The 17,621-nt window shown below is 41.5% G+C and overlaps 1 protein-coding gene across 1 annotated transcript in view; it reads left to right on the top strand.

Annotated features, from left to right (window-relative positions):
- Nucleotides 1-12,772: 12,772 nt before the first annotated feature.
- Nucleotides 12,773-17,621, top strand: part of Fam149a (family with sequence similarity 149 member A) — a 50,235-nt gene continuing 45,386 nt past the window's right edge. Inside the window, exon 1 of the mRNA XM_021219504.2 lies at nucleotides 12,773-13,380. Within this exon, the coding sequence (XP_021075163.1) occupies nucleotides 12,773-13,380 (608 nt within the window). The remainder of the gene's footprint in view (nucleotides 13,381-17,621) is intronic.

The following is a 17,621-nucleotide window of genomic DNA, read 5'->3' as shown; positions in this document are numbered from 1 at the left end:
CAATCAGGAGGGGAGCCAGAGGCAGACAAGATGGGATTAGAAAAGATGTTTGCTGAGGGCTGAGTTAATTCTCATTTTTTCCTCATGGAAGCCTTGCTTATTGTCCTCCATTTGTCTTATTTGTTCACTTTCTAAAATCAGTTTGAACTCAACTTAAGCTTGGATTTTGTGTTAAAGAACCATACTGTTTGATGGTTTAGCTCAAATTGTTTTGGCCTGGATTTTGGGGGCATTCTTAGTAGTCTATTGTGCCCCTTGTCCCTTTCATGAACTGTGTCATCGTCGTCATCATCATCATCATCATTCTCTCTCTCTCTCTCTCTCTCTCTCTCTCTCTCTCTCTGGTATGCTTGTGCGTGCACGCGTGAGCGTGTGTGTGTGTGTGTGTGTGTGTGTGTGTGTGTGTGTGTGTGNTCTCTCTCTCTCTCTCTCTCTGGTATGCTTGTGCGTGCACGCGTGAGCGTGTGTGTGTGTGTGTGTGTGTGTGTGTGTGTGTGTGTGTGTGTGTGTTAAATTGTACTTTTGGAATTGCCTTGTGTTCCAAGATAACCCTGGCTGTTCCCTTGCTCCATGATGTCTAAGCCATCCACAAAGAGTCCGGGACGCTTTAAATTGAGAATAGCATTAGTACACGTGGACGTGCTTATCAGTAAGTGAATTCCCTTGTTTTAGGCCTCCCATGCTTCCAAGGCTGGGGATGTGAGTGCACATCACTCATACACATGTCTGTATCTGTAAATCGTTCCATATCTGTGCACATCTAATATGTATATAAGCTAATCTGTATGTTACAATAAACAATATCACATGGTGGTGCCTTCAACTCTAATCCATTACCACAATGGTCATCTTAATCATCACCCTGCTTTTCTGCAATCATCCTTTCCAACATTGATCACTGTCCCTTGACTTGATCATTTGTTTCTGTCTGTACTGGTATCAGAATTGTTTTTTTTTTCTTTATTATTTTCTTTATTTATATTTCAAATGTTATCCCCTTTCCTAGTTTAACCTCCGAAAAACTCCTATCTTCCCCCCACCCCCCTACTCCCCAACCCACCCATTCCTGCTTCCTGGCCCTGGCATTCACCAATAATGGGGCATAGAAGCTTCACAGGACCTAGGGCCCCTCCTCCTATTGATGACTGACTCGGCCATCCTTGGCTACACATGCAGCTAGAACCACAAGTCCCACCATGTGCTTTCTTTGATTGGTGGTTTAGTACCAGGGAGCTCTGGGGTTACTGGTTAGTTCATATTGCTGTTCCTCCTATGGGGCTGCAAACCCCTTCAGCTCCTTGGGTACTTTCTGTAGTTCCTTCATTGGGGACCCTGTACTCCATCTAATGGATGACTGTGAGCATCCACTTCTGTATTAGGCACTGGCAGAGCCTCTCAGGAGACAGCTATATCAGGCTCCTGTCAGCTAGCTCTTGTTGGCATCTGCCATAGTGTCTGGGTTTGGTGGTTGTTTATGGGATGGATCCCCAGGTGGGGCAATTTCTGGATGGTCATTCCTTCAGTCTCTGCTCCAAACTTTGTCTCTGTTACTTCCTCCATGGATATTTTGTTCCCCCTTCTAAGAAGGGTCAAAGTGTCCACACTTTGGTCTTCCTTCTTCTTGAGTTTCATGTGTTTTGTCAATTGTATCTTTTCTGGGCTAATATCCACTTATCAGTGAGTGCATATCATATGTGTTCTTTTGTCATTGGGTTACCTCACTCAGGATGATATCCTCCAGATCCATCCGTTTATCTAAGAATTTCATGAATTCATTGTTTTTAATAGCTGAATAGTACTCCATTGTATAAATGTACCACATTTTCTGTATCCATTCCTCTGTTGAGGGACATCTGGGTTCTTTCCAGCTTCTGACTATTATAAATAAGGCTGCTATGAACATAATGGAGCATGTGTCCTTATTACAAATTGGAGCATCTTCTGGGTATATGCCCAGGAGAGGTATTGCTGGATCTTCCGGTAGTACTATGTCCAATTTTCTGAGGAACCACCAGACTGATTTCCAGAGGGGTTGTACCAGCTTACAATCCCACCAGCTGGATAGGTTTAGTGCAGAGTTCTATCAGATCTTCAAAGAGGACCTAATTGCAATACTCCTCAAACTATTCCACAAAATAGAAACAGAAGGTACTCTACCCAATTCATTCCATGAAGCCACAATAACTCTGATACCTAAACCACACAAAGACCCAACAAAGAAAGAGAACTTCAGACCAATTTCCCTGATGAATATCGATGCAAAAATACTCAATAAAATTCTCGCAAACCGAATCCAAGNACACATCAAAACAATCATCCATCCTGATCAAGTAGGCTTCATCCCAGGGATGCAGGTATGGTTTAATATACAGAATTGTTAACCTCTGTGCTGTGAAAAGCAACTTCACAACTACAATAAAATGCTTGTATGTAATACCTTTTGATTAGTTTTACTGTTTTCTAAAGTCTCTTCACCTAGTGTTTTCCCCCTACTCCCTTCAATGAGGTTAACTGGTCCTCCTTATGTAATAACATCACATTCTTTTGTAACAGTTTTTTTATTCCACCCTAGGATTCCTGAATCTCTGGAAATTATTTTGGTTTTGTTTGCATACACAAAAGGTTTTTCTTTGTGTATTGAAGTTTTATGGATTTTGACGAACACCCAATATATTAACCTTTAACACTTTGCAATCTTACAGGACAGTTTTCTTACCCTAAAACCTTTCATTAAACAGGGCTAAAGCAATAACTTAGTGACTTAAATTAACCCACAGAAGACCAGCACATAGGCTAGGTGGCTTGCAAGCACCTACGACTTCAGCTGCAAGAAACCCGATGCCCTCTTCTGGTTTCTGAGGAGATCCACATGCAAGTCTGCGTACTCACACACAGGTACATAAAATATCTATAAATAAAAATAAGATAAAAAATTATTCATTTAAATTTGACTTTTTGTCTATGCCTTATTTACTAATTCTGTAGGTGTACGATTTTTATCAAGTCCTACGCATAAAATCATTTAATATGTAGCTAAAAACTGCTTTATTTATTGGGAAGACTGTCATTTGATGAATGTAGGAGGCAATTTGCAGACAGGTTCAGGTCCTTGGATGTAAATATTTCAGCACTCTCGGGTCTGAGTTTACATGACTGCAATAAGCAGTGTAAACAGTGTCAGGGCAGGCTACACGGGAGAGAGAAAGCAGCAGTTGCCTGACAGCCAAAAGCTGATGGAGCAGAGCTACAGTGCAGGGAGGGTCACATGACCACTGGAAACTATGCAGACCAATAAGGCCAGTGGCGATGACTGCTAACTGCCCTGTGCTTCTTTACAAGCCAGTCTCCAACTGCCACACTGGCAGTTCTCATCATTCACTGGGCTCCACGACACATCTGAAAATCCCTGAGAACAGATAGAAGAGTAAATCCTATCCCAGGAATTCCTGTCTTCCCTTAGCTCATGAATAATCCTCTCCTTTATTAACTTTGACCATATGAAATACTGTCTACAACGCCAGTGGATGTGTGGATCCCTCTGAGAGTATACTTGTGGATTAAGCATGGACTTTTGTCCTTTAATAAAACTTCAAACCCTTTTCTTTTATCTATTCCCAGAATGGATAATACTGACTTGGGGTCTCTCTCTGATCCATGTCTCCCTAAGATTCTCAGAGGGAATCTTATTGCTTAGCTCATTTCAATTCCCAGTTCTAAAGGAGTCTATACAATCTGAGTCTACAGTCATCCATACTGTGACTGTATGGAAAAAGCATTTTTATTTTCACAATATTTACCAATATTACTTGTTAACATTTATTATTTCTTCATCATTTTACTTAAGATTTGCTTTAACTGCAATTGCCTCCTCTATTTAGGCATCATAAGATAAACATAATACTGCCTAATATGTAATATATATATATTAGTATATATTACATAATATATACTAGCATATATTATATATATATTAGTATTAGAAGTATATATATATATATATATATATATATACTTCTCTTTTACATAACGTGTGTGCTGTCTATCAATATTCTTTGTTCTTTACTTACATATTTTCAAATTATTTTTATAAATTAATCATTGATTTATGGAAAGCAGGAAACATTATTGCTTTTATTTTCTTGAATCTCTGCTTTTAAGATGGCTGATCAAATAACCAAACTTAAATTGAATTCAAATATAACTTTTTACTGTTCTATTAATATTTAAAAGATTAAGTCACACAGAGTGGCTTGTTTAAACAAATACAAATAAAACTAGTAAAAGGTGGAAACTCTGACTGGTACTTGACCCACATAGGAAGTGACACCTTGAGCTTCTGTAGACTGCCTTTCATAATTGTTCTCAGGAGGAGTCTATATCCCTCGGGTTTAAGACAAAGGGATTGAGGGAAAGGATGTTTGTCTGACTTCCTACTCAGTTTCCATGGAGAACTTGCCTTGTTTCCTCCTATCAGGATCCCCCTCCCCTCCATCCGATCTGCTCATTCCAGCTTCACTCTGTTTTGTTCTCACCTGCATCTACATGGAGTTTAAAATAACTCTCAACATTTTGCATAAAAAAAAAAATGATACCCTCTTTCAATTGGGCTGAAAAAACAATAGAATAAATTTGTTAGTAGAGAGGACACCACACTGACATCATTTTTAAAATGATTTATTATTTATTATTATATGTAAGTACATTGTAGCTGTCTTTAGACACACCAGAAGAGGACGTCAGATCTCATTCTGGATGGCTATGAGCCATCACGTGGTTGCTGGGATTTGAACTCAGGACCTAAGGAAGAGCAATCAGTGCTCTTAACCTCTGAGCCATCTCACCAGCCCCACACTAACATCATTTATCAATGTCTCATCATTTAAGCAAATTACCAGGAATCTACTTCCAACGAATCTCTCCCCTACCCCTGCCCTCTCTCAACTGTCTTCTTCAAAAATTCTGGGAAACAAATGGCTTCATTACTTGTTAAATTTTTAGAGTGAGGATAATTTAGCAGTGTTAAGCTGCTCTATTCAAAGAAGTGGGGGATCGTCAACATAGCTGAATAAATTATAGCTCTTACTCATTTCAGTGAGAGAGAAAGCACAATGTGGGAATAAAACTGGGGTTTATCCTTCTCACTGCTGTAACAGAATATCTGGTAGAAGAGACTCGGGATCATAGAGTTTATTATGGCTAGGGATGGGGGGGGTTGGACAGTCCATCATAGTGGAGAGGGCATGGTGACAGGAGTGGGAGGGAGCTAGTTTCACTGCATCCAATCAAGAAGCAGAGAAAGGAATACAGGGGCTTCGCCCACTTTTCCCTTTTACCATTGTACTGAGTGAAGGCTTCAGATCAGGGGATAGTGTGAGCCACATTCAGGGTGGAACTTCCTTCTCCAGGTGAACCTCTCTGGAAATACCCCAACAGGTGTGCTCAGAAATGCGTCCTGTAGGTGATGGTAAGCCTACTTAAACTGGCAATGGAGTTGAACGGTCACATTCAGTAAGATGGTGCCAGAAAGAAACTAGTTTACCCATAGGACTTGGGATGAGTAGCTTCCAAAAGAAGAGAGTGGAACAAAGGTAGAGTAACTTAAGAAACTGCAGTCAGAACTGGGTGGTGGTGGCTCATGCCTTCAATCCCAGCAATTGGGAGGTGGAGATAGGTGTGTCTCTGAGTTCAAGGCCAGCCTGGTTTTCCAGGGGGGAGTTTTCCAGGACACCATGGTGTTCCAGAGATTTCTATGATGTCCTCAAGCCTTGGAATGGCTACCCAGAAATGATAAGGCACGTAGACTTCTAGGAAAGGGGATAACTGAACTGTTAGACAAAATGTTGGAGTAGACACATAACAAAGCTCAAATGGCCTACTTTGCTGTATAGTATGGCATTCTAGGCTTTTTCCAACATGACAATTATCTCTCTACCTATCTTGAGTTTTTACATTTTTTTTTTAAAAGAATCTCATCTATGAGAACTATATTCACAACGTTTTCAGGACCCCCCCTCCCTTCTAACTCTTCTCACACTCTCACACTTCTAAATCCTGACCCTCCATATTCATGACCACTGCTTGATTTTTCTTAATACTTCCATGCTTTCTACCAGCTCCAGACACTCTGGTTTTGGGGTGGACGTGGGAGGTTTGTGGCTCTGTGTTCTTCCCCTTCTGTGCCTTTTCCCCTCTCTACAGCTGGAACAACTCTCATGGGTGTCCTGCCTGCCTTACAGCAACCCTAGGATTTAGTCACACCAGTCGTGCAACAGAATAATGTGTTTGGGATGCTGCTCATGCATGACTGTCCTGGTTCCTTGAAATCTGACCACCCAGAACTTGGAGAGTCCTGTTACAGCGGCGCTGGTGCTTGCCGTGTTCAGAGGAATGAACGGAAGACGAGGTTAGTTCTCAGAGAGCAGACTGTTGGAAAACTAAAGAGGAGATTGAACTTTCGACAGTTGGCTTACAAAGGAAAAAAAATAAAACCACAGATTTTGTGAAAATACATTTTTATTATCAATGAGGTTTCTGTTTGGTAATTCAGTTTATGGTAGAGAAGACAAACAGAAGAGAGCCATGGTGTTCGGGAGATCTCTTCGATGTCCTCCAGCCTTGGAATAGCCACCCAGAGACGTGCCAGGTGTACGTGCGGCAGCTGTTTAAGTTTCCAGTTTCTAGAACTTCAGCTTAAACCCCAAGTTTTGCATGACCTCCCTCTTTTTCCTCTTGTCTCCCATTCTCTCACACTTACGTGTTACTGATCCGATGGGTAAAGAGCGAAGTAACCGACACACAGCTGTTGCGAAATATTGATGGCTCTCCCAAGCAGCCGTAGCCTTTCCCAGGTCTACCCACCCACGTGTCCACTCAATGTGCTCCTTTTACTCCACGCGTTTCTCCTTGTCTTTGCTTGTTAGTTCTAAGCGTGAGTTTCAACGTCTAGGTACCATTTTTCCCCCCTCTGCAATCCTGAATCACACCTGTTCTCTAGGGGAATGGATCAGTAAGACTTTAACACTGGGCAGGAACCAGAGACATGCTGTTGTTGGTGCAAGAAACTTCCAAACCCTGGCTACACTTTACCTTGGCTGTGTGACTTTGGAGGCTCTGGGGCCATGCCCTGCTTCTCCCCTCCCCACGAAAATAACCATTTTGTTCGAGGGGTTTTAGGGGATGTTCGGCTCAGCCTGTTTAAGTGGGAAATGATCTCCAGTGGAATAAACACGAAGTCAAGTGAGAATGCCCTTCCTTGGAGAAACTGTTTCCTGGCATTTGTAAGAAAGAATCCCTACGGACTTTGCTGATCGCAGTTCAGCCTGGCAGCTCAGTGACTCTACAGTTTCTTCTGATGACATCCATCTCAGGTGGCTTCTGTGACATTATGTGGCCTTAAAGTTTTCCCTCTTCTATCTTATACCAGGCTGGAGGAGAATGGAGCCAGGAGGATGGCCCCTCCCCACATGTTCACTTGCTAAAAGTATTGGTGACTTCTCAGCACAGTAGTGGAGTATAGAAAAGAGAAAGATGCTATTTAAGGGATGCTCCTAGATTGTGTCCGGGATGTTGGGTTGCATGCTGGTCTTGGCACAGTGGAGTCTGAACACTGTACCTTTGGAAACACTCTAGAAGATGTTTAAGCACACACTCCAAGCTTTAAGGACAGAATCAACAGTTCTACATTACATCTTCTTCCATACTTTTTACTTCCTACGTGCCACTTTATATCCTCCTTACATCATTTTACTTATTTTCCGCCTCTTTTCTTCCCTATTCTATTTCCTGGATTTATTTATGTCCATCTGGAGTCACACAGCTGTGAGTTGGGCATAGTTTGTATGCTTCCTGAGTCTATGTATTTAGAAACTTTTGTCCCAAGGGGATAGTATTAAGAGATGAAGTAATGCCTTTAAGAGATAGGTCCTGGCAGAAGGTCCTTGGGTCTGGCTTTCAAGGGGGACTAAAGTGGTTCTTATATGAACCTGTTGTGGTTATATATGGAGGATGTTGATGAATCAAGCAACCGGACCAGCTCTTTGTGTTGTCTGCTTCCTGGCTTGAGAAGGAAGCCTTCCCCTATAGATGCTCTTTCAGCCACCCTCTTTAATACGCCAGATCCTCCACCACGCCCTTTGGATTCTCAATCTTCAAAACCACAAGTGAAATAAATCTTTTTCTTATAAAGCCACCCCATCTCAGTTACCTAATAGTTGTAAAAATCCTGGGAAAAACCCTAGCTAGGCATATTACACATAAAACATATGCACATAAAACTGTTCTTTTATTTTAAGACCCGGGAGATATACCATGGCCAGTAGCATCCAGAACTGTCATAGTTGACATTGAGAAGATTTAATGACAGCATTTGAAAGGATGGGGACATTCTCTGTGTATAAGTGACATGTACAGACAATAATGGGGGCTGTGAATCAGTGGTTGCCCTTTTCATCTGATAATAACAGATGACCAGCTTATTCACTGTGTAAATAACAGTTTCTCAAGAGAAGGACCGTCTAGCTTGGCTTAGTGTTTATGTTAGTAAGTGTTTTCTTTGGTGCATCAGACTGAATGCATCTGAAGGGGTTTTTGTCTAGAGCAGATCCCGCTTATCTTCTACACAACAAACCTCTCTGTTTCTCTTAGACTGTTCAAGTAACAGTATGCACAGCAGCGTAGTCCTCCTCTGATGCTTAGGGTTGCAGCTGGGCATGTTAATTCTCTTCACTCGCCATTAGTTCAGGAAGGGTCTATTTCTTGACAGTGAGACTTAAATGGACAATGGATGCTAGCTTAAGAAACTTCTGGCAAGTATTTTGCTTTCCCAAAGATACAATGAACTAAATCTTCCTCTTACCTTCAGTGGAGCTATTTAAGAAAAGATGAGTGATGTCTTAACATCCAGACAGTGTGCCAACAAAAAAGGACAGAAAGGTCTTGGGTCTCTGATGGCGTTGATAACTTCACTCAGAAACAAAAAAGGATGAGTTTTCTGTTCTGTGAGCAACTTATGCATCATGCTGCTCAAGGCTGTGTTGGTAAAGGCTTTCTTTATGATGTGAGACTCAGTGCACCTGGAATGCTCACCAGTCTGGTCCTTTGTCCTCTCTGCTACATTGTATCTACTGTGGCATCCAATGTGTGCTGTTGTGATCCACGAATAAGCTCTATCTTAATGTAGCTTGCTGATGACCAGAAACCTGTTCTTTTCTTGCTATTTTAATATTTTCTTCTTAGCAGAACAAATTTAATCAGGGTCTTGTTAAAATTTGCATTTGTTGTGTTTATCATGGAAAATAAACAGACACATCCATTGAAAGCATTCAAGCTGTACAACACTGAATGAACTTAGAAGTGAATGTAGCTATAATTTCTTTATAGTGCTTTGTGTCTGATTAATCAATGTAACCTGGAGTCACAAAAACAAAAAAAAAAGCTCAATAAAAACTGGGAATTTTTTTATTTTTGTTTTTGTTTTTTCTTTTGTTTGTTTGTCTTTTTTACTTTTTAAGCTCTGCTTAGCGATCTCTATAAAGAAATGTAACTCCTAGAAGATGTCCCTATTATGAGACTTCATAAACAAATTAGTTATTCTTGTTGTTTGTTTTGATCAAATGTTAGATTTCCAAAACATAAAATTTGTTCATAGAAACATTATTATAGTTCCCTAATATTTTCTCCATATCAGAGCTAAATGACAGAAGAAAAATAAGCCAAGTTCTTAGCTAACCAAAATAAGATTTTAAAAACTAAACACTTTAATATTACTAACAGCCTGTCTAAAATGAGTACAGTCCCAGTCCGTGAATCATTTCTTTTCATTGCATTATTCTTGAAATAATGGCTTCGGCCAGAGCATCATGGTCCATCACCTAAGGCTCACGTCATGAAAACTGCATGCTGTTGGTAATTAAGGGTTAGCCTAGTAACATCTCACATGTGTCTGCAAAGCTGTTGATGGATGAACAATGGCTGTAAGAGACCCAGTGGCTTCCTTAGAAGGGTTTATTATGGGTGCAATTACAGATCATTTTTCCAAAGCAGTGTCTGCAAAAACAAAAGGGTCAATCACTCATCCACTGTTTGTGAGTTTAGCTTTTCAGAAAGCCACATCCATTAGTTAACTAGCAGTGGGACCTTCCTCCATGGGTGTCTTTCATTCTGTCACTTTCTCTATGGATTAAAGACAGTTGCTATCATCACTTAAATTTAGCCAGCTGTTTAGAGCCAATATGGCCACTGAATACTTTTCTAGAATCACAAGTGAAACACGGTGATGTTGAGAAGCTTTTCTCTGCTTAAGCAATCCCTGAACAGTTTCGTCGGGTTATCACATCAAATTGCCACATCAAGATGGCTTCACACAGCACACCTCTGCAGGCTACAAATCCTACACTGGGTCTCTGCAAAGCTCGGATCCCTTGGAAACCTGCAAGTCAGGATTTTTCTCTCCTTCTACCACCTGGACAGTAGTTTTTCAGACTGTCCACATATCTGTCACCACAGAGGTTAGGGTGTTTTCTCCCATGTCACTGTTCTGGAAACCTTTTCTTCCTTAGAGTATATTGCCCCATTGGTTTAGGGTACATGCAAATGACCTCGTCTGAGCTTAATTATACTGTGGTCCTGTCACTCAGATTTTTTGTCATATGGTTTCAGTTGAGGTCAACTATGATCCAGAAATATTACTGTAGGAATTATATGAGTCTATGTATGTGTGTGTATTATATGTGTGTGTACATGTGTGTGTCTGTATATATACATATATACATGTAGATAGATAGATAGATAGATAGATAGATAGATAGATAGATAGATAGATAGATAGATAGTGTAAGGACAGGGGCCAGCCATTCACATAATATTTACTGCAAGACTGAGGAGCTATGTGAAATATCTGAATGCCCTGATGTATCTTCCATAGCTTAGGGACCATCTGGCAAGTTGCAGCACAGGGGAATGACAAGAACATGGCAAGTGGCAGCTGGCCAATGCCAGTCTGCTTCTGGTAGCCTTTCATTGTCCTACAGTTGTCACTGCTTTTCCAGTCTGGCCCCAGCACCTCTGTCTCTAGGGTCCACCACTGCTGACCTTGGTTTGTCTAGCACTCACTCACTCTTCCCCTCATCTGATCCGGATCCTTACTTCTAAGCTTTCCATGTTGACGACTGCATACTCTTCCTATTCCCAGAATCTAATTGGATAGAGCCTTATTGCTTTCTCTCTCTCTCTCTCTCTCTCTCTCTCTCTCTCTCTCTCTCTCTCTCTCTCCAGGTGCTCTGCTTTCTCCCAACTGATGTTGACCAAGATGATAGCCATATACTGCACTTGTGTCTAAGGGCTTATACCAGTCACAATCTGAGATACATAAGTATCTCTTTTGTTAGTTTTATTGTACTTTAAGAACAATGTATCTCCTTGCCTCTCAGTGCTGAATGAGTCTTGAAATTCCATAAAGGTGCTTCTGACATGTTTATTAGCCAGGTAGGACACACTAATAAGATTGTGGGCCATTTTCAATATGATAGGTAGAAAATGAGCTGCCTATAGGAAAACATAAAGCTTGATGTTCCTGTTATGTTACAGTTTGAAAAGAAACACCCTCCCAGGTTCACGTGTTGGAGACTTGGTCTTCAGTTGGTAGTGTAAAGATCCCCTTATTAAAAGTGTTTTTAAAATGTTGTCATAGTTACAACAAGCAGAGATGCAAAGCTGACCAGCAGGTATAAAATAACCATAGCTCAGAACCCCATTTGAGAACTTGCTAAAGACTGAAGTATACAGAGGTCAAAGCTGAACCCTCCTCACGCCAATAAATAAACCCCACCCATGTCTTTTGCAAAACTCAACAGTGATCTCACCCTGCTGCAGGTGTTCACAGGCATCTACTCTACCATATTATATATATATAATCAAAGTAGGTGCAATGCCACTTGTTCCACATAAGACATCTTGACATCTTCAGTGATGGAGAGAAAATAAACCTTGGGGTAAACAATGGAGCCCGTTTCAAGCATATTCCCTCAATTCACCTTCCTGCTCACCCTTCTCACATCGAAGAACTGATCATGAACATAGTATATTTGACCTTGTCAAGTCGAATGAGTTCCAGAACATTCTGAAACCAATGTGTATGCTTGCAGGGATTATGTTCAATGTCCTAGCTCCCGGGCAGCCTGAAGCTGTAAGGATGATGGCGAAATTTGAGACTGTTTCTTTAAGGCAAGAGTCAAGGAGGGGAGCTGGTGTTTCTATTGTGGACACAGCACAGCAGCTCAGCTACAGTCTGGAGTCCAATTAGCAGAGAGCTTAGCAGAGGTTTTGTTTAGCTTAGCAACCGCCTCTGCTGCCCCAGGGGCCAACCAGAGAATCTCCAGAGTTTAGCCCATAATCCGTGCATCCAACACTAGTCCTCTACTTGAGCTCTGTGCCCCTGGTCCCTTGAACATCTTACTACACTGTGGCACAGGAGGGATTTCTCTTTGCAGAGGGTAACCTGCCTCCCTCTGTCGCCTTTTACATCTGTGGGTCCATTGAAGAGGGTCTGTCAGACCCATAAGGAACTAAACGCTGAAACAACGGATTCCTGGGGGTGAAAAAAAGACCTAGAAGCCTCGAGGAAGCTGTGTGCCAGGACCCCAGGACCCTCTGCTCATCCCCAGAGCCACCTGATCCAGGTCGCTGCAGGGGGGGCGGTGGATGGAGCCCTGCAGACCAGCACCTGGCGTCCTTGACCTCCCGGCGACAGTCACAGTAGCCCCTCCAGGACCAAGGCATGAAGGTCGCTGTGTTGGACCTGGGGTCTCTGTTTGCCAAGATCTTCAAGATCTCAACAGCATCCCAGGCGGTCTCCAGCCACCCTGGAGGCGCTGAGGCCACAGGATCAGTAGACTCTGGCGCCAGCACGTCGCTTAGAGAAGCTGAGACCCTGACTTTGCTCCCATCTCTGCCTCCAGACACCGCAGCCTCACGGGAGCCCTTCACCCCGGTGCACACTCCGCTCCCTGCCTCGCACCCCAGGAGCTCCGCAGCTGCTCAAAGGGTAGAAGCAACAGGGTGTCCCGGATCTCTGCCCAGCAGCTCTGGCGCATCCATCGCACCGCCCTTAGCCCCCTACAGCGGCTCTGCAGGCTCAGTGGCTTCAGTGGCTTTACCCAGCCCAGGGGTTGTCTGGGCGACCCTGCCTTCTGTCACCAACTCCTTGGGCAGCAATAGCGGCGCTGCATCAAGTCCACGGAACCCTCGCCAGCTTCCAGCTCCTGGAGAGCGAGAGCCCAGTGTGTGGATGGCCCCAGGTCCTGTTCCCAAAACTCTGTTTTTCACTTTGCCCGACATTGGCGAGGAATGGACCTCGGACAGCGACTCCCAGGATGACCCAGCAGGGTGAGTAGCTGCAGTCTGTCAACTTTGACTCCCACCCTCTGCCTGCCACAATCTCTTCCTGGGTTCACTCCGCCCACTCCCAGGCTTTCTGGTCATTCCCAACATAGACTATGAGAAACTATTCCTTAACATCCTCAGAGTAAACTTCTTGTCGATCAGGGGAGAAAAAGAGGGAAGGGACAGACTATGTGGTAGGTCTGCTACCAGAAGCACTGAACCCTAGACGGTGAGTTTGTTTTTTTTTTTTCAAGCACCTTTCTCTGGGACAGAATGGGGTGTCCAGGCAACCCGCTCTACAGGAGAGCAGCAATGGTTAAGAAATGGTTGAGAGGTGGTTCCACAGTTTCTAAGGATCAGATCCCAAGAGGAATGGCTTTCCTTTAAGTGACACCTAGTTAATTTACATATGTATCACCTCATCTGTTACAAAGGAGACCTGTGATGCTTAGAATTACATCTCCCAGAGGTCTTGAGTTCTGTCTTGGGGCCCTGTGTTACTACAGAAACAGGGACTGACTTCACCAGAACAGAGTGGGAATTGGAGGCTACTTTTCTCAGCAGATACACACACACACACACACACACATACACACACACACACCATACACCTACCCTTTGAAATCAACACATTATCCTTACCAAATAACTCGGGACTCTAGAGTGACAGTGAATTCTACCTTTATCGAGAGCATATTGCTGGATGTTTTAAAGTGTGTATAAACTTATTTGTCCTTTTGAATGCTTATAGAAGAAAGTTGTTCACGGTATGAGTACATCCTTGTCAGTGCTGGAAGTTGCATAATAGTCAGTCGAATTAAGCTGTTTGTCAACCAATTACTCCCTTAATAAGGAAAATCAATTGCATTTGGAAAGCTGCTCTAATTACCTAAGGAACTGGGCCTTTGTTTTTAGCAACTGGTCCTTAACATTTATACAATTAATGTTTTATGAGCAAACAGATCATCACAGAGACCTTAAACTCTAGGCTCAGCATTTTTCTTTAGCAAATAGACATTAGAACAGGCAGAAGAGCCAGGTAGGGAAGTGGAATTCGTCAATCCGTGCACGTATTAGTTTCATTTGTATTTTCCAAAACCTTTCCATGTGCAGTTGGTGTTATTTGCAGAAGCTAATCTGCATTAGCAAATGCACCCAATGTTACTGAAAAGTGAAAAAAAAATTGAGTTTCAGTTGCTTTCAGAACTAAAAATGCATCGAACGTTGTGTTTTTCGCAAGATTTCGTGATGGTGTGTGTGTGTCTACACTTAAGAGCTGAAGACAAAGGTATTGACAGTGGCGGACAGCAGACAAGCCTGAGCAGATAATTTTCTTTGTAGGTACAAAAATCACCTCTTTCTTTTCACCACACACAATTCTCTTCTCATTAAAAAGTAGACACAAGGAGGAATAGGCTGCAGTGTTATGTATTTTCCCTTTATGCTATTGGTAATATGGACTAACTAAGCATTACCAGAAAATGAATTTAAATTATGTCCTTGCCAGCTTACCTGTTGGTTAGGACATTGCTCTTGGTCTGCTTGACTAATATTAAAACTGAACATTAATTTTCAAGAGCCAGTGGACATGGTTAGTGTGAAAATGGTGTGTGTGTGTGGGGGGGAAACAAGTGACTAGAGAGAGTGTGAACAAATATAAAAATGGAAACACATCCTTGAGAGACACGGATCCTATTTTTAGACCATAGTGCTCAGTTATAGACGAAAATCTGAAGCCATGGTTTAGGTAGAGAAAAAGAAAGTGAGAGAGACAGAAAGCAGAGAGAGAAATACACAACGAGAAAGAAATGAGAGAGGCAGAGAGAGACATAGAAAGGTAGAAAATAGGTGAATAATAGATAGGAAGATACATAGCTGGTTTTAACTTTAAATTGTTCTTGTTATTTTATTTAAAATCTTTGTGTTTGAGCTAGTGGTTAGTCTCCTGCTATATCTTTAAAGAGCAAGTTTAAGTTCTTTGTAACAGTCTCCATACACAGCACCTGACTGTATTAAGTATGTAACAATGATCACGTAATATGTAATTGGGATTCTGAGTTACATAGTAATTATGATTCACTCACGTTTTTAAAAATATATTGAGGTCAGATTGATGTTTATCTAAATTCAATTTTATGGTATTATTTAAAGGAGTCCTTACAGTATTAATAATTATTCCCATCACTCAATTAACTTTCTCTTCTGTTAAACTAGAAATAACAACCCCCTGTCAGAGATATTGTAGGAGTTAAAAGAGGCAACATACAATATAGTCCTTGGCCAGTTATTCTCATTATTCATTATTATTCTCATTATTCTCAGTTATTCTCATTATTCTCTCCTTCCCATCTACTTTATATCCTAATCTCTGGCCTCTGTTGGATTTGTCTTGCACCGGCCTTTCACTTCCTGACACCGCTGCCATAGAAGCACTTCATAAACAGCCATATACTATTGCCTTAGAACATTCAGTATTCCAAATATGGTATTTATCATTCACAGTATCCTTTGTACAGAGTGGAGTTTAGCTATGATCTACAGTAAATGTGTTATTGTCCAGACGTGAACTGCCAGACTGTGTGTTACAGACACCTGTTCTATGTAAGATCTGCGGTGAGTTAGATTTTTGGAGCAAAACCTGGAAACTGTCAGGGGAAGAAAAAGGTGAATTATGCAGGAGAGGCTAATAAATAGCACCACACAGACACACTTAGTAGAACGTGCTTCTTTACAAACTGTGTATGTATTATTAAATAAGCAAATGAACACAATAACACATTGAAAAAAATCAGACTCTGCCCATTGATTCTGGAGAAGTCAAAGAAGTTATATTTCGTTTTTGTTTTTGTTTTTTTAAAGCTAAATAAAGCTGGGGCAATGATTATATATACTGAACTTTAAAGGAACGTCTTTGGCAATGAAAAAAGTCACAAAGACTTTCTCTACTGATTTTGTTTGATTTCACTAGAGTGAAATCCAATGTCTTTTCTTGTGGATGTATATGTATATAGACACACATACACAAAGGTGTCTCTATACATACATATTCTTCCTAGAATTACTGTTTTCTTAAATTTATAACTGTAACTTTTGGAATTATCTTCAAACAGTGTAGAGCTTCTACACAGTGTCACTAAGTGAAAACAGAACCGTTACTCTGGAAGCTAATAGTTTATACCAGACATCTAATATTAATGACTGTATTTCAGGCAAGGCCATTACCTAATGTTAAATTGCAAGGACCATCCACGTGTTGTCTTAGAAATCAACCATTTGTCTGAGGACGCTTCACAATCCAGCAAAGGAAAAAGTCTGTATTGCAGAAGTGGATGTTCATAGCCATCCATTGGACAGAACACAGGGTCCCCAATGAAGGAGCTAGAGAAAGTACCCAAGGAGTTGCAGGGGTTTGCAGGCCCCTAGGAGGAACAACAATATGAACTAACCAGTACCTCCAGAGCTCCCTGGGACTAAACCGCCAACCAAAGAAAACACACGTTGGGACACGTGGTTCTAGCTACATATGTAGCAGAGAATGGCCTAGTCGGTCATCAATGGGAGGAGAGGCCCTTGGTCCTGTGAAGGTTCTATACCCCATTATTGGTGAATGCCAGGGCCAGGAAGCAGGAGTGGCTGGGTTGGTGAGCAGGGGGAAGAGGGGAGGGCATAGGGAGTTTTTAGAGGGGAAACTGGGAAAGTGGATAACATTTGAAATGTAAATAAAGAAAATATCTAATTAAAAAAGTCTGTTTTGAACAAGTCACTATTTACACATGAACACAATCACTTCATTGCTAAGTCAATGCCTTAAAACAAAACAGCTATAATTTTGCTATATTGAGTACATTCTAAAGAAGTAGATGATAAATCCCCAAGAAAAGATTTGCCTCTGTCAGGTATTTGTTACGCTTACCCATTTGGTTCTAGGGGAAAATAAAAAGGAGAAGCAATTAGATGTAGCACAGGCTGGGGGAAAGCTGTCTTGTGTACTGGTGTTTTCTCAATTAGAAGTTTCACTTAAAGAGGCAGCGGCATTACAATCAAATACTGACAGACTGTATCCTTCCAGGCACCATTAGACACCCCTAAGGAGGATGTTTCTTTACCCTAACATTTATTTGGAGGATGATTTTTGACCATTGATTTCTAAAATAAATGAAACAGTTTGAGGATGTAAAAAATTTTTTTAAAGTTTCAAATATTTAATACCTAGCGATTTTAAAAGCAAATAACCTCACTTCTTT

This window comes from Mus pahari, chromosome 19 (genome assembly GCF_900095145.1).
Source record: "Mus pahari chromosome 19, PAHARI_EIJ_v1.1, whole genome shotgun sequence".
NCBI classification, from domain to species: domain Eukaryota; kingdom Metazoa; phylum Chordata; class Mammalia; order Rodentia; family Muridae; genus Mus; species Mus pahari.
The sequence above is the reverse complement of the archived record's forward strand: the minus strand, read 5'-3'. Positions and strand labels throughout refer to the sequence as shown.